The sequence below is a fragment of the Sarcophilus harrisii genome, chromosome 4 (assembly GCF_902635505.1).
Source record: "Sarcophilus harrisii chromosome 4, mSarHar1.11, whole genome shotgun sequence".
In the NCBI taxonomy this organism is placed as follows: domain Eukaryota; kingdom Metazoa; phylum Chordata; class Mammalia; order Dasyuromorphia; family Dasyuridae; genus Sarcophilus; species Sarcophilus harrisii.
The window spans coordinates 31,802,288-31,825,804 of NC_045429.1; the positions used below are offsets into that span (position 1 = coordinate 31,802,288).

Sequence of the window (23,517 nt, forward strand, 5' to 3'; positions counted from 1 at the left end):
ACTGGGCAAATCACTTAATCCCAATTGTCTTGGGGGGGGGGGGAGGGAGGGACGACCTTAGGAATGTGATTAGAGCTAGATGTATAGATTTGGGAATTTTTTGTGTAGACATGCCACTTGAACCCATGATAGTAGTTGAGCACTTTCAATAGATAGTAGAAAGAGAAGTGTTCATGGTATAGTATTGGGCACAGATGAGAGATGCTACGAGCTCAAAGGAAGCTGTGAAAAAGCAGTCATAGACTGGGGGTGGGGAAGTGTAGTAAAGGAAGAGGGAGACAATAGTGTCTGTGAAGATGAAGTATGTTAATAGCAGCTTGCAGGGAGCCCACAGAGAATCCGGGGAGTTTGTTGGAAACCTCGGAGAGCTGTTTCATTTGAGTGTGGGAATTGGAAAACATGGGTTGTGGGAAGTGGGAGCAGGGAAGACTGGTGATTGATTGAGCTGGGCAGTAAAAGGAGGGAAAGGGGACTGAGGGGTTGGACGTGTGTGACCACAGAATCAAGTGAAGGCTCTTTAGAATGAGAGAAGTCGAGCTTCTTGGAACATGGCTAGGAAAGGCAGCCGTTTGAGAGAGATAGAAAGTGAGAGATGAAACCTCATTGGTAGTGTGAGCTTCTAGAGGACACTGGGAAGAATGGGAGCAAAAGATTTTAGTTACAGAGAAGGCCTCTTTCTTCTGAAGAAAAAGGTATTAAGGAGGGAAGGATAAATAAAGATGTAGGTGTCGAGAGTAGTAGATGCATAGAAGTAGAGTAGAGCAGGTTTTCTTAAGCTTTTTCCACTGGTGACCTCTTTTCACCAGAGAGTTTTATGTGACCTCGCCTCGAATCTGAGCTAGGGTGTTTCTGGTATTTATGCACACTCAATGCGAAGTGTGCATGTTCTGTGTTCAGAACCAAGATGGTGGTGAAGTACTATGCAGTGTGAGCAAGTGCTGCCAGAAACCCCTCAGATGCCTGACACAGTTGGATTTGAAATTTTGTTCATTGCATCCAGAAACCTTTTTACTCTTGTCAGATTTCCTGCAACCCCCAAATTCAATTATGTGACCTACTTGGGATCGTTAACCCACAATTTAAGAAGCTGTGGATTAGAGGAAGAAGATAGCCATGATTTTCTCAAAGTATGAGGCTAGTATGAAGTGGGGGCTGGGAAGGAAAGCAGTTGGGACTCAATGTAGAGGAGAGGTTTGAAATAGCTGGCAAAGGAGCAATCTCTCCACTCAAGAAAGAACAGAAGTTTGCCATATACTAAGCAGTGAGGGCCCAGTTGAAAACTAAATAAAAGTATTTAGTGTATTTAGTCAGCACAGGGATGGGGCTCCCTTGGTTACTGTAACAAAGCAGTTTCGATGAATGAACGTCCCAGAATGTTGACAGTGAATCACATGTGATCCAGCATTAGGAATTGTCAAGGAGCCCGTGTAGAGCTGAATTTGATTCAGGTTTAAGCAGGAATATGAGCCCATAGCAGATTATAGAGCAGGAGAGCAGGAGAGTCAGGAGGGACTTGAGGCTGTGGTTGAAAAGGAGAGATCTCAGATCTCAGAAACAAGGATCTGGCCTGGTAATAGAGATTCAAGGAATAAATCTCCAAAGGGGAAAGATTTCTATGTAGTTCTAACACAGTATAGAAGTGACCATAGCAAACTAGGAATGGGCAAAACTCTTCTTCCTTCTGGCCCCCTGCCTCCCAAGTAATAGGGAGACTGGCTTTGGAGAAGGTTCTCTAGAAAATGAGAGTTAGCTTCTTGGTGGCACTGGAGAAAAAGGGCTGGGCCTGTGGTCCACAGGGCTTGAATTCAAATGGCTGGGAAACTCTGGGCAAGCCGTTTGACTTTTGTTTGCCCCAATTCCCTAATGTGTAAAAAGAGGATAATAATGCCTACCTCCCAGGATAAAATGACATAATAATTGTAAAGCACTTAATATAGTGCCTGGCACATAGTAGGTGTTCTGTAAATGTTAGCTATAATGACGATGATAATAATAGCCATTATTATCATTATTTTAAAATATCAGATTCCCATTAGCATAAGAACAAAGAAAAGAAAGTGGAAAAAAAAGAGCTTAAGAGAAGGAAAAGTTTAATGAATTAGGGTTTCCAGAGGGCAGATGAAGACATAGGCTAGATTTAAAAAGAACTGGGACCAAGTATATAGGGAAAACAGGAAAAGAAGATTTTCAGCCCTGAAAATAGTGACCATGAATTGCTGGACACAACAGAGCAGGCCGTGTGTGTGCTTTATTGGTGGAGCCTTTTACTCCAAAGACTTCTGTGTTTGCTGTGTAGATATTACCCTTTTCTTTGTGGCTCAGTGGCTGGCTTCTTTGGAATCCCTTTGAACAGATGTTCTTAAACCTGAGGTCTCTGAGCTTGTTTTTAAAGTATTTGATAACTGTATTTCAACATGGTTTCTTTTGTCATACAGTACATTATTTTATTCATGTTAAAAGTGTTTTTGTGCTTAGGAGTCCAGAGGCCCCACTAGGAATCACCCAAAGGATTTGATTTAAGAAAGATTGAGAAGCCCTCTCTTAAAACTTGAATATCAGAATTTCTCAACATCTTACTTTTAGAAGGAATTTTAAACCATCACAATGAATGAAATAGCCACAACAGTTTACAGTAGTGTCAGTTTATTCTTTGTAACAACATTAACTAAATTGATGGCAATCTGCAGATCATATCTGTCCCCAGAGAGCTGGATTAAAATTGATTGTAAACCAGATTGAATTTTTTTCTTACTGCCAAATTATTTTGGTTTTCTAAGGAGACAATGTAATTTTTTTTTTTTTTTTTTTTTTTTTTTTTAATGCTTTAGGAGCTTGTTCGAAAAGGAATACCTCACCATTTCAGAGCAATTGTTTGGCAGCTTTTATGCAGTGCTCAAAGTATGCCAATTAAAGATCAGTATTCTGAGCTACTGAAAATGACCTCTCCCTGTGAAAAACTTATCAGAAGGGACATTGCTAGAACATATCCTGAACATGACTTCTTTAAAGAAAAAGATAGTCTTGGACAGGAGGTTTTATTTAATGTAATGAAGGTAAGATTGTTTTATTAATTTTTTAAATGATAATTTTCACAAAGCTCAAATGTATAAACTTCCTACCTTGAAACCTAGATCCCTTCCCAAAAACCTGGACTTTGGGCAATTAATTACTCTCCTGTCATGATTTTCTGCTCTCCTTTTGTTTTGGATTTTTAAATACTCATTCTTAATCTTACAAATTGTTCTTCTTGCCTCAGTATCTGACCTTAAAGTTCAATAATGACTTAATAATTGTTTCATGCATAATTTGCTGGGAGTGAGGGAGTTGTAGATATAAGATAGCAGGTATTTTCCTTGGGAGCTCTAAAGTTAGGTAGTTTGTAAATCCCTATTCCAAAGAGATGACTCTCTTACAGACTGATATTTCCCTCCAGATGACTAAAATTTGGGCTAGCTGTTGATTTAGCCCACCTCCCATCATTCAGACTTCTTCCTCCAGCAATGTCAAGAAGAGTCAGACCCTCAGTCTTTGTTTAGGCTCAGCTATGAACCAGCTGCTCAGACACTCTCCTTCATGCTTTTCCTGACCAGAATTTCTTTCCCCTTTAGTAAAACTCAGTTAGAGCACTGCTAAATGTAGATTCTTCTAAAAACAGCTTTTGCCTTGCCAATTCTTCACTCCTGTTTCTAGAAATGATACTTTATTTCTAAGCTTTTGTTTTATTGCCCAAGTCTGTACCACTCTCTCTCCTCTCTTAGCAGAAAACTTGCAACTGGGAATTGTCTAATGAAATTTCAAATCTATGAATCTTTGGTTGGGCTTGAAATAGGTAGGATGACATCTTTTTAATGATCAAGAAATTTTCCATCCTTAATAAAAGGCTTAGTACTTTGTTCTTTTTTAGGCCTCTAGAGAAACAAAGATTTTATATAATAATGTATTAAGATATTTTGAACTACTTACTTTTCAGGCATATTCTTTAGTGGATCGAGAGGTTGGATATTGTCAGGGAAGTGCTTTTATAGTTGGACTGCTACTCATGCAGGTAAGTTGGTTCACATGAAGCATGAATGAAATTCAAAGCCGTTAGGACTACATTTAAACTCTAGGGAAGAATGGAATTCATTGTTATCTTCTGATTATAGACATAGGTGGTACAGTAGATAGAGCCTGAGACCTGATATCAAGAAAACTGTAGTTCATATTTGACCTTAGACACTTATTAGCTGTGTGACTCTATGTGAGTCACTTAAACTCTGTAATTTTTTCATCTGTAAAGTGGGGTTAATAACAGCACTTACTTCCATGGGTTCTTCTAGGATAAAATTAGATAATATTTTGAAAGCGCTTTGCAAACCTTAAAGTACTTTCTAAATTTGAGCCAATAGTAGCAGCAGCCGCCTCATTATGCTTGTTTGTAAAATGAAGGTAATGATATATATTTTTTTTAATTCTTAATTCAGAGTGTTCTGAGAAAATATTTTGTAAATCTTAAAAAATACTTACTGAATGTAGGCTGTTGTTGGTGTTTCCCAATTCTCATGTAATTTCTTCTGAATAGTTAAATTTTTCAAATATATTTTATATCATTTTAACAAATATTTCAAGTATATCGCACCAGCAGCCTTAGTAAATTTGCATAGTTCTAACACACACACACACACACACACACACACCCATGGATATCAGATGTACTTTACATTGTCTTTTTTCTAACAGATGCCAGAAGAAGAAGCTTTCTGTGTGTTTGTTAAATTAATGCAAGATTATAGACTGCGTGAACTCTTTAAGCCAAGCATGGCAGAATTGGGCCTTTGCATGTACCAGTTTGAATGCATGATACAGGTAAAAAGTTCAATGTTAACATAATAGATATATAGAGATATATACATATATATTTAATTTCTTACAAAAAGACAAACATATGAACTTAATATATAAAGTATTTTAAAGCAGAGGATGTAGTCATTTATTCTAATGGCATCTTAGAGATATTTTCTTTGTGCTGACAGTATATTAACATGGAGAAGAATGTTGTATTTATCTTTGAAAAATTCCTCTGGAAATGCTTGGAGGAAATCAGAGGCCACCAGAGAGCATCAATTTCCTCTCACATGTAGGTTGTGCCAGTTATCCCAATTCCTGTGGTTGTGCCTTTATTTCTCTTTACTTTCCCTCTGCACACTCTGCAGGCCTTTATGTTATTAACATATTGACAATGGAGTAATGATTGTAATATCATGCCAATGGCCATTATGTTCTTCATGAATTTTTAAATTGATGGATGGTCTTGATATAATGTTGGTATTATCTAATGATAAGACTGATATGTAAAGAAATCGATGAACTTAAGAGTGAAAGTAGTTTTAGTGACATGCAAATAATCAAATCTAAAACAAATATTTTATGCCAACAATACATATTGTTTACCATTCCTATTTTTAATGTGTATACAAAGTAGAATTATGTTATTCTTTATTCTGATATTCCATATTTTATTTTCATTAACATTCTTCCACTTTACATATGTATATGCCAGTATAAATATGGCACCAAAATATTCAATGAAAAAAGTAGAACTTGATGAAAAATACTAAGGAAGGTAAAATAATTGTATAATCATTTTCTTAGAGCTATTTATTGTAGATGCTTTTCTTTGGAATGCTTAGAAAACAAGAATTGTAAATTCTTCTACCGTAACTTGGGGAAGCCTATATAATATATAGGTTGCGTCCTGTAGAAAATGGCTGCCAATGGTATATATATTTTAGAGGGAAACTTTGTTATGTGCATATGGTCCCTACCCATATCAGTAACTACAAAATTCTTTTTTCATCTATGTTAAATCTTACGTGTCATTCTTATACTCTATTGATGTTAGGCTTTTATAGATTATTTATAATTTCAGTATTTAATTACATAGTGCATTGCTAGAGTATTAGCATTTGGGGTTTATAAATGGAAGAATTAGATAATAAAACATAGTTGTAGTCTTTGGGAAAATCTCATTTGATGGTTTCCCTCTGTTGTTTTGTCATATGCTCTTGGTTTTATATTTGCTTCCATCAATTTATGAATAAGGATACATTTTAAGAAGCTTATTATATTATATTTTGTTCTTCTTCCAAGGAGCACCTACCAGAACTTTTTGTACATTTTCAGTCTCAGAGTTTTCATACATCTATGTATGCATCATCTTGGTTTCTGACCATCTTTCTTACAACTTTCCCACTACCGGTGGCAACAAGGATATTTGACATATTTATGTCTGAGGTAAGCCATTGAAAATCCTTCTTATCCTGGTACTACTTAAAGATTTTAAATTTTAAAATTAAATATTTCTTCATGGATTACTCTTAACTGAAACTTTTAAATAGCTCTGTATAAATGACTTATTGAATGACAAGATATTCTTCAGTACTTTTAAGGATTTAAAGGACTATATTATTCTGGTTCCATTTCCCAGAAAGGCAAATCACAGCCTTTCATACCTTAGAAGATGATATTCCTCAGTTATTGCAGCCAAAACATCCATCACCTAACACTGAAACTTTTTGCCCCTGAGTGTTTGTAACAAAACCTAGATGCTCTGGTTCTCCAGCAACTGAGGTGCAGTCTCTCATTGGACCATTGGAGCCTTTGTACTTGTAGCTGCTACCTGGCAAAGCTTGTGCTTTGCTGGCATAGAATTTGTGAGCTCGGGGTCAGTACCACATCACATCATCTAAGGAGAACTATGACCGGTCAATAAGCATTTATTAAACATTCAAGCAGAAAAAAAGAGGATCCCTGTCCTTGAATTGCTCACATTTTATTTTATTTATTATTATTATTATTTTTTAATTATAGCTTTTTATTTACAAGATATATGCATAGGTAATTTTTCAGCATTGACAGTTGCAAAGCCACCTTTTTCCCTCCTTCCCCTCATCCCTTCCCCCAGATGGCAGGTTGACCAATACATGTTAAATATGTTAAAGTATAAGTTAAATACAATATATGTATACATGTCCATACAGTTAATTTGCTGTACAAAAAAAATTGGACTTTGAAATAGTGTACAATTAGCCTGTGAAGGACATAAAAAATGCAGGCGGACAAAAATATAGGGATTGGGAATTCAATGTAATGGTTTTTAGTCATCTCCCAGAGTTCTTTCACTGGGCATAGCTGGTTCAGTTCATTACTGCTCCATTGGAACTGATTTGGTTCATCTCATTGTTGAAGAGGGCCATGTCTATCAGAATTGATCCTCATATAGTATTGTTGTTGAAGTATATAATGATCTCTTGGCCCTGCTCGTTTCACTCAGCATCAGTTCGTGTAAGTCTCTCCAGGCCTTTCTGAAATCATCCTGTTGGTCATTTCTTACAGAACAATATTATTCCATAACATTCATATACCACAATTTATTCAGCCATTCCCCCACTGATGAGCATCCACTCAGTTTCCAGTTTCTGGCCACTACAAAGAGGGCTGCCACAAACATTCTTGCACATTTCCCTTCTTTAGTATCTCCTTGGGGTATAAGCCCAGTAGTAACACTGCTGGGTCAAAGGGTATGCACAGTTTGGTAACTTTTTGAGCATAATTCCAAACTACTCTCCAGAATGGCTGGATGTATTCACAACTCCACCAACAATGTATCAGTGTCCCAGTTTTCCCACATCCCCTCCAGGATTCGGCATTATCTTTCCCTGTCATTCTAACCAATCTGACAGGTGTGTAGTGGTGTCTCAGAGTAGTCTTGATTTGCATTTCTCTGATTAATGATGACTTGGGAATTGCTCACATTTTAAAGGTGGAACATAATATAAAGACAAGCTGATCAAGGAGTGATTGGGGAGGTATGATACATGGGGTGAGTTATGGGGTAGATGTCAGTTCCAGGACTTAAATGAGTGTTTAGCATGATGAGGTTTATAGAGCATAGGTAGAGAAAGTCTCGAGTTCAGCCTGGAAAGGAATGAGGATGTGGCTGGTCAGGACACTTTCCTTAAGTAGCAGATGAGAGAAGTGTTGTTTTTTCAGTGGGAGGAGCTCTAGGGACAAAAGGTACTTTTTATATATGAATCCAGGGCTAGAATGACTTGCAGGATGAAGACATTTCAGGGACATAGTAGACAAAGTTCAGAATGCAAAAACTATAGTGTAAAAGGAATACACCTTGCTTGGCTATTGTTTTTATGGATTAGTCAATTTTTTTTTAGGGATTTTTTAGGCTACAACACATTAGGGCAGGGGTCCTCAAACTTTTTAAATAGGCCCCAGTTCACTGTCCCTCAGACTGTTGGAGGACTGGACTATAGTAAAACCAAAAACTTTGTTTTGTGGGCCTTTAAATAAAGAAACTTCATAGCCCTGGGTGAGGGGGATAATCGTCCTCAGCTGCTGCATCTGGCCCACGGGCCGTAGTTTGAGGACCCCTGCATTAGGGTATCAATTGTTAGTTCTTAGTTTGTTGGACCCGCTTTGCAGGGAAATATTCTTTTCATATAATCATTTATATTCAGAAAGTACACAGAGTGAAGTCCTGTTTCCCTCTCAGTGTCTGGAATGTTTGTTCACCCTACAGCCATAATTATATTAATGCAAAATACATAATCATTTGAAGTCTTTTGTAAAATAAACAATTTGGCATAAAGAAAAAGTTAGTACTTTACATTGGTATCCCAATTCTAACTTCTCAGTCCCCCGTCCCTAAAAAAGTTCATAATGATGCTTTGGTTTTTGTCACCTGTAAATGGACCTGTTTGATGGTGTTGAGATAAATGTAACTAGCAGCTAGGAGTACTTTAGTCATTTATATAATACTAAAAGATGATACTGATTTTTGACTATTGCTTTTGTTTTATTTTTATTAGATTGTATGAAGAATGAGGTTTCTGCTAACTCCCCTGTAACATTTACTTTTAACATTTAGCTTTAAAAAACCATTTAGCTGTTAACATTTACTTTAAAAATTTTTTTGTATTTACTTTTTAAAATATCACCATAGTTTCCATCCTTCTCTTCCTCCCAGAGTCATCCTATATAATCAGTATTATGTCTTGAAAGCCCCATTCCAAAAAAAAGGGCCTCCACCATTTCCACCCAGCTTCCAAAATAAAAGAAGAAAAAAAACAGAATAACTGATCAGCATGTCAAAAAAGCCTGAGAGTATGTGCTCTGTACAATTCTTGTGGCCCTAATATGTGTGCAAAGAGGTGCAGACATCTTCTCATCTCTTTTTTTCCAAGTCATACTTCTTGTTTATAATTTGCAACATTCAATTTGGAGGGAAGGAAGGAGAGAGAAAGGGAGGAAAGGAAGGGGAGAAAGAGAGAGAGAGAGTCATTTTATAGGGTTCAGCAATATTGTATTATATTCAAGTGTTGCAATTTGTTTAACAGTTGTGGTGGATAGCACACATAGAAGTTCCTTCTTCCAGTTCTTAGCTTTCACAAAAAAAGTTGCTATTAATATTTTCATGTATATCTGTGGCTTCCATAGAATAGAATAGAATAGAATAGAATAGAATAGAATAGAATAGAATAGAATAGAATAGAATAGAATAGAATAGAATAGAATAGAATAGAATGTGTAGGTCAAAAAATAGGACGTTTTAATTACTTTATTTTCGTAATTCAAAATTATCTTTCCCTGATGCTGTCAAAATCAACTTTTCTTATCATTTGTCATCTTTGCCAATGTGTAGGGTATGATGTAAAACTTCCCACTTACCTTATCTTGCTTTGCATTTCTTTTATGGTTAATAATTTGGAACATTTTTTCCACATGATTGTGAATACTTTGCAGTTCTTCTTTTGCCAAGTATTTGTTTTCTACCTTGACCATTCATCTATTGTGGAACATTGACTTTTAGTGCCTAATTGAATATAGTTTGAAATTCAGCAGTTAAGTGGTAATAAGGAAGTAAGAATGCTTAATGCTTGAGTCAGATTTAATGGTACTAGGACTAGTCCTGTTTTAAGACTGTTTGGAAATTAACTGAAGCAAGAAATCTTGGAGAGCTTATATAAAAGTAGTGAGACAGTAAAATGCAAGGAATATAGTAGAAGAAAGATAAGCTTATCAGAAAGAAAAGCATCATGATATCTATTTTAAAGGCTCTCCTTGTCGGGTACTCTAATAAAGGCTTTTTATTTTGTGTTTTTTAGCAGTTGAGGAAAAGAAGTATACTTCCTATAAAACCTCAGTAAATCAATCAAAGTCCATATAGTAATAGCAAGAATCAGGAAGACATATTTCATTTTACTTTAAGCCTTGGAAAAGCTTGTATTAAAAAATAAAAGATATGTAAAACAGAACGGGTGATTTTTAAATATCTGCCTCAAAAAACCTTGAGAGAAGTAGAACAAGGTCAGACATTTGATTTATTACACTATGGAGACTAATAAATTTTGACACTATTTTGTTAAATCACATTTGTTTTTTGTTTATGAAGAATATGTGACAATGTAGAATTATGCCATTTTTCCCTCTTAGGGTTTAGAGATAGTGTTTCGGGTTGGACTCGCCGTTCTTCAGATGAATCAAACTGAACTCATGCAGCTTGACATGGAAGGAATGTTACAAGTGAGTCTGTTGGCTACTTTCCAATATTCGTGGCTTCCCGATTTGGCAGCATCAGTTAATAATAATCAGTACTAATTAGTTCTTTTGATTTATTCTTATTGCCTCTAGCACTTTCAAAAGGTCATTCCACATCAGTTTGACAGTGGTCCAGACAAATTAATTCAAGCATCTTATCAAGTCAAATACAATTCAAAAAAGATGAAAAAGTAGGTATTGTTTGCATCTCTTGGGTTGCTTTTTTTTTTTTAAGTGGTAAAAGGTTGGGATACTTTAAATGTTATATGTATGTTTCTGTTTACTTTTCTAAGTTTCATTAGAGCATGTTATATCTTCAGTAAAATTGAGGCTGTTTAAATAATGCTGATTATTAAAGGTACCTTTCTTCTCTTGACTGCAGTTTGTATTGTAGCTAGTTTGTTGGTTTCCTCATTAGTCTGTGAGCTTCTTGAGAGTAGAGATTATCTTTTTACATTTAAAAAAAATGTCTAGCACTGAGCATTATGCTTTTAATAAGCTTGCTCACTGATTCACTGACTAGGACCAGTCCTAGAATTAAACTAGTAAGGATTTTTAGTCTTTTTTACAGTTTGGTCTGCCTGAATATATTTTGTCTTTGTTTTCTTTAAATAATCTCTTCAATTCAAGAACAAGTTAGTCACAGATTTTGGCTTATGATGAATTATGTGCAAGTCCTTATCTTAAAACCACCTTGAGGGAAAACCTAATCTATTTCTTTGACTTTCTAAGCAAGACTGTATTAAATTTTTTTCATAATAGCTTTTTATTTTTCCAAATACATGCAAAGATAGATTTCAATATTCACCTTTGCAAAACCTTGTATTCTAAATTTTTCTCTCTTCCTTCCCCCTCCCCTCCTTCCCCAGACAGCAAGTAGTCCAGTATAGGTTAAATATGTGCAGTTCTTCTAAATGTATTTCCATATTCATCATGCTGCTAGAGAAGTCATATCAAAAGGCAAAAAAGAAAACATGAGAGAAAAAAACACAACCAAACAATAACAAAAAGGTGAATATACTATGCTTTGATCCACATTCAGTCCCCATAGTTTTCTCTTTGGATGCAAATGGCTCTCCCCATCACAAGTCTATTAGAATTGCCTTGAATCACCCCATTGTTGAAAAGAGCCACATCCATCAGAATTGATCATCACATAATGATACACATCATATTGCTGTGTACAATATTCTCTTGGTTCTACTCACTTCACTTAGCATCAGTTCATGTAAGTCTCTCCAAGTCTTTCTGAAATGAGCCTGCTCATCATTTCTTATAGAACAAAATATGTATTAAAAATTTGTACCAGAAACACGAATACCCATTCTTTCTTTATAGTAGATTTTAAGAGGACAGGCTTTTCTAAACTTCCCAATTCATTAAATTTTAATTTTTAATCTTTATTAAAATTACACATTTATGTAGAGAATTATGTGTGATTTTGAACTTGGAAAAACAATAGGACAATAATTAATTAATCTGCTATCTATGAAAATGGACAAAGTATTCCTGGAGATGTTGTTTTCAGTGGTCAGATCTCCCTGGGTTTTCTTCAGACGGGCCAGCATCTTTTGTCAGCCTCACTCTCCTAGACAGCAGTTGTCCCCTTGGGCCCTGTCCTGCTTGGCGTCAGGAACTGTCCTGCCTGGCCCTTGAGCCCTATCCTTCTGGCCTCAGGGACTGTCCTGCTTGGCCCTTGGGCCCTGTCCTACCTGGTCCTAGGCCTGCTGCTGTCCTGCCTGGTCCTGGGTCTCTCTTCCACCTGGTCTTGGGCCTCTGTCCCGCCTAGCCCTCGGGCCCTGTCCTGCTTGACCCAGTCCACTCCCACTGGGTTCTGAAGATTCTTGGATCCTGTCTTATGCCTCTGCTGACTCCCAGGCTTGCCCCTCCAGCTGAACCTTGGGTAGCTCACCCTAAGTGTTCAGCAGACCTCCTGTTATTGCAGAGGGCACCTTTGTCCTTCCAGATCCTCAGCCTAGATCCCTGCCCCTCCCACTCCCCTGCATCCAGGCCATGGGCCAGGCCTTCTGAGGTACCTTTGCAGCCCCTTCTCTCCCAGGGCACTGCCCTGATGCTGCCCCCCCCCGATGCAGGCTGACCCTGGCCACCTCAGCCTGGATGACAGTGGGAGCCGCTGGGGGTCCACCTGTCTTGAACTTCTCCCCTCTCCACCTAGCCTTCACTCAGCCACCCCCAGGATCTTCCTAAAGCTGGGGTCTGGTGGTGTCATCTTCCTATTCTGTGGACCCCAGTGGCTCCCTATCTCCTCCAGGACCAAACACAAAAGGCTCTATTTGGTCTTTGAAGACCTTCTTGTCCCAGTGCTGTCCCAGTCCTCTGCTCCTCATATCTTCTGACACCTTATTCTTCACCTTGTCTGTACACATTTGCTTACTTGTTTGCTCCTCTGTCTCTTTTGTACTGTACCTAGATCTTAGTAGGCATTTAATAAGTGCTTATTGATTGTGGACCAGACACTGTGCTAAGGGGGAGTGAAAAGACAAAAAAAGAACTGGCTCTGCCCCCAGGAGCTTCTGATGGAGAAGATAAGGCCTAAAAGGAAACTTGAAAGGGACGCCTGGCGTCGGGAGCACTTGAGTTCAAATCCAGCCTCAGACAGTTAACAATTTTTAGCTGTATGATCTGAGTCAAGTCACTTATCCCCAATTACCTCATCAAAAAAAGAAAGAAAGAAAAGAAAAAGAAAATGGAAAAGCTGAGGGAGAAAGTATGCCTGGATGACCTGAGAGCATAGTGGAGGAGTGCCGCCTAGTGGGAAACAAAGAAATGGCTATTCTGGGCATAGCCCTCCCTCCTCCAGGCTGATAGAGGAGTCCTGGGGGTGGGGGAAGTATTTATGAGGTGTGTGTTCTGGGGCTGAAGTCTTCTTCTACGGAGAAGAGGTTTTCCAGAATGGAATGGAAAAGTTCACTGGTATACTTCCTGGTGGGAAATAGAGACCAGAATCCAGTTCTCAGAGCAGTAAATCCCTGTGACATTGAGTTTTTAATTACTCTTCTTTGAATCTAGCCATCAAATTGGTTTTGAAATAAGCTAATTATGTTATCTTCTCTTCTAAATTTCTCCCATCTTCTATTTGAATATAGTCTGACAAAAACTATCAGAAACTTGTTAAAAGCTAAGTTTATTATATTCATATCTTCATCTACTAGTTTAGAAATCCTACTTAAAAACAAACAAACAAACCTGGAATTGTACAGCTTTCCTTTTTCTTCCATTTTTTTTCTGTCCTCCAACCCCTTAACAAAGGACAAATCTCCCTACTTTACCTGTGATCCTTCTTTTGTTCTTATTGAAGCCTGGCTTCTTTATCTTTGGGGAACATTTCACTGTTCCCAATAATCTGAACAAATCCCTTCAATTTCTTCTATTGGAAGGAGATCAGCTTACACTTGCAACACAACTAATAACCAACAAGCAGTATCTGCAGTAGTGTCTGTGCCAGTTACATAGTCATCACCGTGTTAGTGTTTCCTTCTCTACTGAATTTTTTCTTCTTTCTTTACCTGGGTTTATTTCTATAGGAGTGCAGTTCTATTGCATAATGGGTATTGATTGATTTATGAAATTTGTGGCCCATTTTTGAGGAGTAATTTTACTGTATATTTAGAGGATAATCCTTTTAAATTCTAGTAAAGGAAAACAGGACCAACATTTGACATTATAGATTATTTTGTGAAATTTTAGCTAGGAGGGTAAGTTTGAATCTTCAGCATCTTTAGAGGTATGTAATAATGAGTTGTTATGATAGTCTGTTCTAAGCTATGTGTTTTTAAATAAGTGTTATCATTCATGATTATCATTTCATAAATATTGAAAATATTAGCCTTACTTTTTCCAACTTTATTTTGACTTGATTATTTTCTACTCTTTGTTTATGTAGCTTTTTGGACTTGCCTTATACTGTTTTATATTTTCTACAGTGCTTCTCTAATTAATCACAATCACTTTTAATTCAATTTTGTCAGTGAAGATTGTGATAATGTTACCCGTTAAGGTCATCTGCCAATGTGGATGAGACTATATCTAATAAAAAACTACAAGACATTGTTTAGTTAAGTTAGGATTCATACAATTTAAGTTTTGCAACTCCACATCAGAATTTGATGAACATTTAAGAATTCTTCTTATTTTATAAAATGGGATGAATTATATAAGATTGAAAGACCCTGTGCTTTTTTTGTTCTTAACATGATTTTTAAAATGATGCTTCTACATAACCAGCATTCCTATTTGTAAACAGTGAATTTCATCAAAGTTTATCCTTTTCTGTAACTTTTTAAAATTTGGATTACTCTGATTACTTTGAGAAAACTTAAATCAAAACTTTTATTTTTCTCTTAGGTTAGAAAAGGAATACACTACAATAAAAACTAAAGAAATGGAGGAGCAAGTTGAAATTAAAGTAAGCATGAGGAAGCAACCTGGTCAGACTTGTAAGGAGGAGCTCCAAGGAGCTGGAGCTATGACGTCAGGGGAGCTCTGGGTCCTCTTGGTATTGCCACTGGTTTGCAGTGAACTTAGTAACGAGGGTTATTTTTTTCTTTTTTCTTTTTTTCATTGTACTTGCCAGTCAAGTACTGGGGTGGTGGTGGGGAATAATTTCATCTCTGTGGGGAATAATTTCATCTCTGTGGCTTATGAATAGTCACATAAACTGAATACAGTTGAATTTCTAAAGGATAGCTAATTACTTTTCCTCTTTGTTGGAATACATACTGAGATCTGGTTTTCTTGGAAAGGCATCCACATCAACATGTGCAAGGACCAGTTGTGATTAGAAGGATAACTGAAATCAGGCTCCTCAGTATGCTTTCAGTTGAGCTGCTTTAAGGACAAAGGGAGCTGACTCATCCTCCTTGTCCCCAAACCCATGGTACATACTCATTCTCAGACTTCACCCTTCCCCTAACCCCTGCCATCCCTCTTCTGACAGTAGAACAGATAGCTCTCCTGTATTCAATTAATTTTTTTTAAATACAGAGCTTTAAAATAAAAAAAGACATTTACCCCCTTTGTGATTTATTCTAAGAACTTTCTTCCTGAATAAGTAAGCAGTAATAATCAAACATGGTTAGTAACTTATATTTGAAGTCCATCTGCATATATGTCTATATAATCAGTATTTATCTCTGAAATAAGTATAACATATAAAGATATTTATAAGTAACCTCCTATTAAGAAATAGGAGCCATTGCTCCTCCATCAAATAAAAAAAATAAAATTGTGCCCTGCTAAAATAAAAAACTTTTATATTTACTCTGTTTACTGTCACACTCAATATATGTATATGTAAAAATTGACATACATATTTGCATGCACATATATTCATCCTTATTGAATTTCACATTAATTTCTTCTTAAGATGTGCTCATGACTCTTTTTCAGTTCAGTTAGTGTAGTCTTTGACTGTATCCTACTCAGTAGATCATGGTACTCTATTAAGCCTTTGTGGATCACATGCCACCATTCTGTGTTTTCTTTTTTATAAGCTCTAGCTGATCTCAGTATCTATTCTCAAAGGCACAATAACCTCAGTGATAAAAGCAGTTGGGTTCTTTTGAGTGAGAATTAGTAGGTCAGGTTGAAATGCCACTTTCAGCCTTAGAACAATAAAATAAATTTTAAAAATTTAAAAATGTAAAAAATGAACCTCAGCAGTTTGTGGTGCTCTGACTTTCACTAGTCATTTGGCCATCGGGTAGGTTGCAGGGGAGTGCATGGATTCTCTCACATTACAGAATTCTTTTGGTTTTGAACCTGTGACTGGATGAGGAGCCCTCTCCGGAAGGGGAGGCAGGGAGCTCTGTCAGTCTATTACAGAGTATCATAGCCAATCACCCTCAAGTTAATATGTAGCTTTTCCTGTGTGGAAACCTTGCTCAAACTTGCTCAGTAACACCTTAGAAGAATCCAATGTTAAGCCCTTGCTTGGGCATTAATTCTCCTCTCAGACAGCCCATAGCCCATCATTGTCCACATTAGGGCTCAGATTATCAAACCCAGAGTTCAGTTAAAAACTCTGGGACTAAGGGAATAAGTGATCTGAGCCCTGCCACACTGCCAGAGCTCCTTGGCGAAAAGCCATCCTTGGAACAGAGAGAAGGCCTTCCTGGGCCACTGGAGAGACGGAGCATTATGTTACGTTAATGTCCCCCATCGGGCAAGCTGGCCAGCATTAGTGCCAGCTACGAGGCTGGGGTGGAGACCACTGTGCACATTCTCTTGGTGTGTGACATTATCCAAGATGAACTACAGGAGAAAATTACTCCCCAGCTGTATTCATTGTCATGGGCACATTCTTAGCACCTTTATGAGAGAGTTCCTTCATGACATAGTCATATATATGTGAATCATGAAAAATAATTGTTAATATATATCCCCCTGGACCTGCTTTTTTCTATATCCAGAACCTAATTCCATCTGGACCAGTATATATATATTACACACACACATTACATATATACATATACATACATGCATGCATATACACATTGATCCAGGCGGAATTAGGTACTGGATATAGAAAAAATCATATTTATATACACATACACATATTTGTAATAAATATCAAAAACAGATGAAATTCAAAGGAAAAAAGTAAAATTTAGAACAATTACATTAAACCATGAATCTTGTTTTTAATTTATTTTACTTTACTTCTGAGAAGTTTCCCTTTTCCTCTTTAAATTCTTGATCTTGGCCTCAGTGTGCCAAGAAACAAATTCAATTTTTGCAAAAATCCAAGCAAAACTTTCTGATATTGCAAAGAAAAAGGCAAAATTACAGTACAAAAACCAGACACCCAACATTTATTTAAGACACCATTTAAAAGTTAAATCCATTGTCATACCTATGAAAGTTTGTGCTCATGTTCACAGGAAGAACCCAATGTATTCATGGGTTACTTTTTTCTTTAATTTAGACATTCACTTTAATTTTTAGATACTCAAAAAAGAATAACACTCTGTATTGATGGTTGTCAAAGTATGACAACATTACAAAATGTCATATCAGGAAGTGGGGATAGTATGTGATTTGAGGCTTTGAATATTTGGAAGCATAAATCAAGAATAAGAGGCTGGAGAGAGATACTCACTAGCTTCTTATCCTTTGTATTATTAAATTATTCCCTTCCCTTGAGTGACTCAAATGAATTAAACAAGAAAGTTAACTTTTAAAAAGACTTTTAGTAGTACATGAATTACTTTATGATTTTATTGGGGGTATTTGTTCTTTGGAATTTTGGAATGAGAAAGGAATTAATTTGCAGATTTCAAAAATCACACCAATTATTAGGTCCAAGTGGTATATGCAAACAATGAGAAGGGATAGAAAAATGTGATTGAGGAAAAAATATGAAAATAAGTTTTAAAAAAAGAGAGGGGATTATTCACCTAGGTGAACAAAAACATGATGATTTCAGAAGTAAAATTAACACTTGATTATTTTTCCCCATTTATTATCCTATTACATATACATGATCATATGCATATGATCTCTCCCATTGTATGTGCTCCTTGAAGGCAGGAATAGTATTTTTTTTTGGCATCTCTAGTGCAAATCTTCACAGTATCAAACATATAACATGTGGTTAATAAATGCTTTTTGAGATTTTTTTGGTACACATATTATAACAGGATATTGGCGAGGATGGACGTGGGAAAGAGAGACTATAAGTGCTTGATCTTTTAAAACAAAATTGAAATTGTAAAATTGTAAAAAAAACTCTATTTTAAAAGAACATTAAATTTTTGAAGGGCTACTTGTTTCTTCTTCCCTTTTAGATACATTCTCTTCAGTTGCTCAAATAAATTTACCTTTTCCGAGTTTATCTTGATTTTTATGTTTATTTTCCAAAATTTCTACTCCAACTCTTATATAAATGCTTGAAACACTTTTATTTCATTTCATTCAAAGTCTGTTCTTTGCATTTTTTCTTTCAAGCTATTTATTCTCCTTCCAGTTCCTCTGGATTTTGTTTCATTTTTCTTTATCCTTTGCTTTATTTCTTGTAGGTATTCATGTAATCTTTGTGGAAAATCCATTTTTCCTTTGATTTTCTGCTTAAGTTATTAAGATTTATATACTACTTTCTTTACTCTTAATTTCTGACTTAGGGTTTGTGCCAAGACCAGTTTCTACTTGCTCCTGACTTTTTGGTTGAAGTGTTTGACCCTGCTATTTCTTGCTCTGGATTCCTTGGGTTCTTGCACTGACCTGTTCTTGCTAGAGTTTAATCACTAGACATTCCCCTCCTCCCTGTCCTTGATCCTTGAAGTTGATGTGATGGGTCTTCAGTGCCCTCTGACTTTTCAAAACAGTGCCAGAAATCTCAGATTTCAGCTGTCACTCTTGGGGCCTCCCAAGTTCCCCCTAGTGGATTTCTAACAAAACTGGGGATTTCTGACCTTCCTGGGAGTTTCTTAGGAGCTCACCTCTCCTTTCTCCTGAGAGAGTTAGAGTTTAATTTTCCACAGCTACAAGAATCTTTGGGTGATCTCTGGTCACTCTGGTTGGCAATAGACCATTTTGCCTGTACCCAAGCCTTTGCTTCCTTTGTTGACAGTCTCTTATTGCCCATGGCTTTTTAACACTGAGAAACAAGGGGTAAAAGAAGTGACTTACTATAGTTTCTCATTGAATTTTTCATTCATTTTTCATGGAGAGACAAGTTTTGGACTTTCACTGGAGTGAATACATGAGAGCTGAGTAGTTTCCCTCAGTGCAGGCTGCCATCTTGGCTGAAAGTCAGCAATCTGGTGAATTCGATCTCGGCAGTATTTCTTGGCTTCTGTCATCTCTCGGCTTAAGTAGCTGTCACTAGTTCTGGCTGTCACCGTGGCCTCTCTGTCACTGTTTGAACAGCCTTCTTGCCTGGTTCTTTTCCCTCTCTAGTTATCCTCAGTGCTGCTTCCAGAGTGATATTCCTAAAACCCAAATCTGCCATCCCCTTCTCTATAATTCTCATGACTCCTTTTACCTGCAGGGTCAAACACTAACCACACTGCTTTGCATTCAAAACTCCCGACAGCCTGATTCCATGCTTATGCCTTAATCCCTTTCTTCTGCTCTACACTTGGGCCTGCTTGGTATATAGTACTCCGTCTCTGCTCTCTGGACCTTTGCCTTGGCCTGGGGGCCAGTGAGATGGGGACCTCATTGTCTCCAACTCTCAGTCTCCTCAGATGACTCAAGGCTCAGATCAAGTGCCACATCCTTCCTAAGACTTTCCTGCTCCCCTCTCCTGCTCTATCCCACCTCAGCTGCTGGTGCTTCCCACACCCCACCAATTACTGGCTTTTATTCTGTATATATTTTTTGTGTACATTTTGTCTCCTTTGAGAAAAAGCCATTTCTTTGATATGTTCTTCCTAAGAACTAAGTGCAATCCCTGATGCAGACAGTGCTTGGTATATGTCCTTTGATTGATTATATGGCATCTGTTACTTAGCGTCAGAAAGCACCCATATATGGCTCTTGATACTTTCCAGCTGTGAATCTTGGGCAAAATAAGTTATTCTCTCTGTTCCTCACATTAATCCCTAGGATTTTTAAACTAAGTTATAGATAGTTGTGATCTGTTCTTTATGTTCTTGGACGACAATTCTCTTTATATTATTGTAATAACAAATCCTTTGCTAGAAATTTGACACTATGAATATTGCATAGTGTTGCTAGAAGAGGAGAGCTTTTCTTGGGGAATTTTTTATTGCTTTTTCTATGCTTGGTACATATTCAAGTGTTCTCAGTAAAGATTTGTGGGTAATACTCTACTTCCATAGAAGAAATATATGCTGTACTTGTTGCTGTTTTTTAGCAGATGCCTACGAAAATTGTCATTGGTAGCAAAAACATTTAAAAACTTACTTTCTTTGCTTATGTTTTATTTAACATCATGTCATTTTAATGTTTGTTGAGCTGAATTGAATTATGTATTAATAATGATTTGGACTTGGGTAAAGTTTTCTCTATTTTGAGACTACTTGAAAACATTACTTTTATTTCTTACAGAGATTACGCACAGAAAATAGACTTTTAAAACAGCGCATTGAAACATTAGAAAAAGTAAGTATAGTACTGTTTAATTGGATTTCTGTCACAATTATACATTTACCTTGGGGGGGATATTATGTTAAGTGAACATTGCATGGAAAATGTAACATCTGTCCACTAAATTGCAATATTTGCTGCTTAGCTGCTTTAGCTTCTTGCCTATTTAAATAACTTGACATTAATAAAAAACTAAATCTTGCGTGCTTTCAATATAAAAGTTCAAACTGAACTTTTTTTTACAATGTAAATGTTGCTTTATCTAATCAAGTCAACAAAAATTCCTTTTTTATTTTAACATTACCAATACGTTTTTTCACAAAGTTATCATAAATTTCCAAATATAGCTTAAATCCTTAAGTAATTGATTTACAGATTAGCACTGGCATTTTTGGATACAGGAAGTTATTGGTCATTAATGGAAATTTTATTGCCTATTATAGTAGATTTCATTATATTATGAGATTTACACTTTTAGGTCTTAGGAAAGATTTTATTTTCAACTCTTTTCCCTCTGTCATTACAATTATATAAACTATTTACTATTGGGCTAAACACAAATATTTTGATAGGTTGTAGTTAATTTAGTAGTAATCTATTTTAAATTAATTTCTTCCTTCTAACTATATATTTTGATTTTGATATGATAACAAATTTTATGTGTTTGGATATCTTTCCTTTACTCTTTTGATCCCAAAGTAAGCTGGTTTATCATGGTTTTTTAATTCACATATATGTATCATTTTTCATTTCATAATGTATCTCTTCATAATAACCCTGTTGTATAGATTGTGCAAGTGTCCCTACTTTACAGATGAAGAAATTGAGACTTAGGGAAAGTGACTTTCTCAGTTTGTCAGAGCTTTGGTTTTCTGATTTTCTCTGACTTTTTATATTAAAATGGAAAATGAATAAAACCAACCTAAATTTAATTTCTTTTTAGTAGTCTGTATTTAAAAGCAGAAACTAATAAGTAGTGCTTTTCAGGGTATTGTAGCTTATAAATATTGTAAAAGTGCTATAATCATTTAAGTTAATTCAAATAATTAAAAAAATATGTAATTTTCATTGTTGGCATTTCTGTGGCTTAATTTTTTTTTTTTTACTACAATGTTGTGAAATAATGTATATGGGCAAGATAATATCTTAAAACAAATGTGTTTATATTATTTTATAGATAACAGCACATGTATATTTATCATTAGAATTATTAAAATTTTTAGTGTCTTTGGCAGTGTGGCTAAGGTATGTGATTATTGTGAAAATGTTATTTTTTATTTTAAAAAAATCTGAATAACTATCCATATTGAATGACTTATTCTGTATTTTGAAGTTGATTCATTTTTTAAAGCTTCTTTTTATTTTTAAATGGCAGTTTTGTATCTTTAATTATATTCCATTAAATATTCTCTTTTTGGATAGTGTAGCAAGAGTGCCAAATTCAGTATTTAAAAACATTGAGGTCAAAGGTAATCCTTTCACATATTTATCACATAGAGACAGATAGATATAGAAATTTTTTGGAAGCAGCCATTCTCATGGAAGATATATTTTAATTTCAGTGAAACTCTAATATTATACTTACTTTCAGGAATGATGGATTTGGAATCAGAATTCCACAAAATTCAGCTCTTTCTGTTTTGTATAAAGAATCTTGTCATGAAGTAGTTATAAAAATTGTCATAAGCATCTTTAGTGCTGCAACAGCCAAGTTATCTACACTACTTTATTTCTAGATTTTGATAAAGAACCAGAGTCCAAGAACATATTTTCTTTATTTAATTTTTGTGGTAAATTATTTCACTTTCATTCTGGACATTCAATTATGTAACTTTCCTTGCTTTGCCTCTTTGGAAGCTTCTATCCCACAAGCACCACTGCACTTTGTAAATTCAAATGTGTGCTCAAATTCTGCCTCCTTTCCATCCATGTGACCTGAGCCCTTCAATGGGCTGTGCAGAGGTGTGGATGAAGAGGGGAGAGAATTAGGGAGCCAGATGGAATGAAGAAGGTGGTAATTGGGAGGCTTCAGAAACAGTAATTTCTAAAAAGCTCTTTTCTCTGCATCAGTCAATTTAGGATTAATGTTAATCTGCCAAAAGCAGTTTACTTTCTGTATTTTACCTCAGTCTTGGCATGTTTTTGTCAGAATAATAAAAATTAATAGCTTAAAAATAAATATAAATTCAAATTTCCTAATAGAATTACTTTCTCTGAAGTTTTTATGAAAGTAGGTGGAATTTGAGCATAATTTGTCTCTTTCTATTCTCAATTTTATCACTTTATCGCTTTTGTTTTATTTCTTTCCCTTATATTCCTCTGAATTTTTCCTTTTATAGGAAAGTGCTTCCTTGGCAGATAGATTGATACAGGTATAGTTCTTGAGCATTTTCTCCAATTTTTCTCCCTATCCCTATTAAAAAAAAAAAAACAACCCACCAATAATCTAAACATTAGATTTAGAAAATCCTTTTGTAATGCATGCTCATTTACATGCATTTTTAAGGAAATATTTTTAATTCTTTTATCATATGAGCATAAGCCATTTCTGGTAAAATTCTGGTTTATTTTTAGGTTTCATTTAACCTTATTTGAAATTCTATTTTAAATATTACAAATTATAATTTCTGGATCCTGTGAAATATGCTTCTTATATTGGAAATGTTTAATTGATGCATGTGCAGTTAAATAATATTGCATGAACTGAATTTTGCAAGAACAATTGACTGTCAGTTTAATTTCCCATTTAGTTCTCCCCCAAAGGCTCAAGTAATGCTGAGCTGATAGCTATTGGTTACCCAAAACTGTGCTATGCTCTGAGGTTTTTTAATATGGCAAAGTAAATAGCTA

The 23,517-nt window shown here is 35.8% G+C and overlaps 1 protein-coding gene across 12 annotated transcripts in view; it reads left to right on the forward strand.

The window, feature by feature from the left end:
- The window catches only part of EVI5 (ecotropic viral integration site 5), a 206,301-nt gene that overhangs the window by 92,703 nt on the left and 90,081 nt on the right, over window positions 1-23,517 (forward strand). For 11 of the 12 annotated variants that reach the window (XM_031969307.1, XM_031969313.1, XM_031969311.1 and 8 more), the window contains 9 exons: window positions 2,829-3,053; window positions 3,971-4,045; window positions 4,720-4,845; window positions 6,130-6,273; window positions 10,489-10,578; window positions 10,687-10,784; window positions 14,959-15,019; window positions 20,629-20,682; window positions 23,007-23,039. In XM_031969307.1, the coding sequence (XP_031825167.1) occupies window positions 2,829-3,053; window positions 3,971-4,045; window positions 4,720-4,845; window positions 6,130-6,273; window positions 10,489-10,578; window positions 10,687-10,784; window positions 14,959-15,019; window positions 20,629-20,682; window positions 23,007-23,039 (906 nt within the window). The remainder of the gene's footprint in view (window positions 1-2,828; window positions 3,054-3,970; window positions 4,046-4,719; window positions 4,846-6,129; window positions 6,274-10,488; window positions 10,579-10,686; window positions 10,785-14,958; window positions 15,020-20,628; window positions 20,683-23,006; window positions 23,040-23,517) is intronic. The other variant, XM_031969315.1, reaches the window with a different exon arrangement.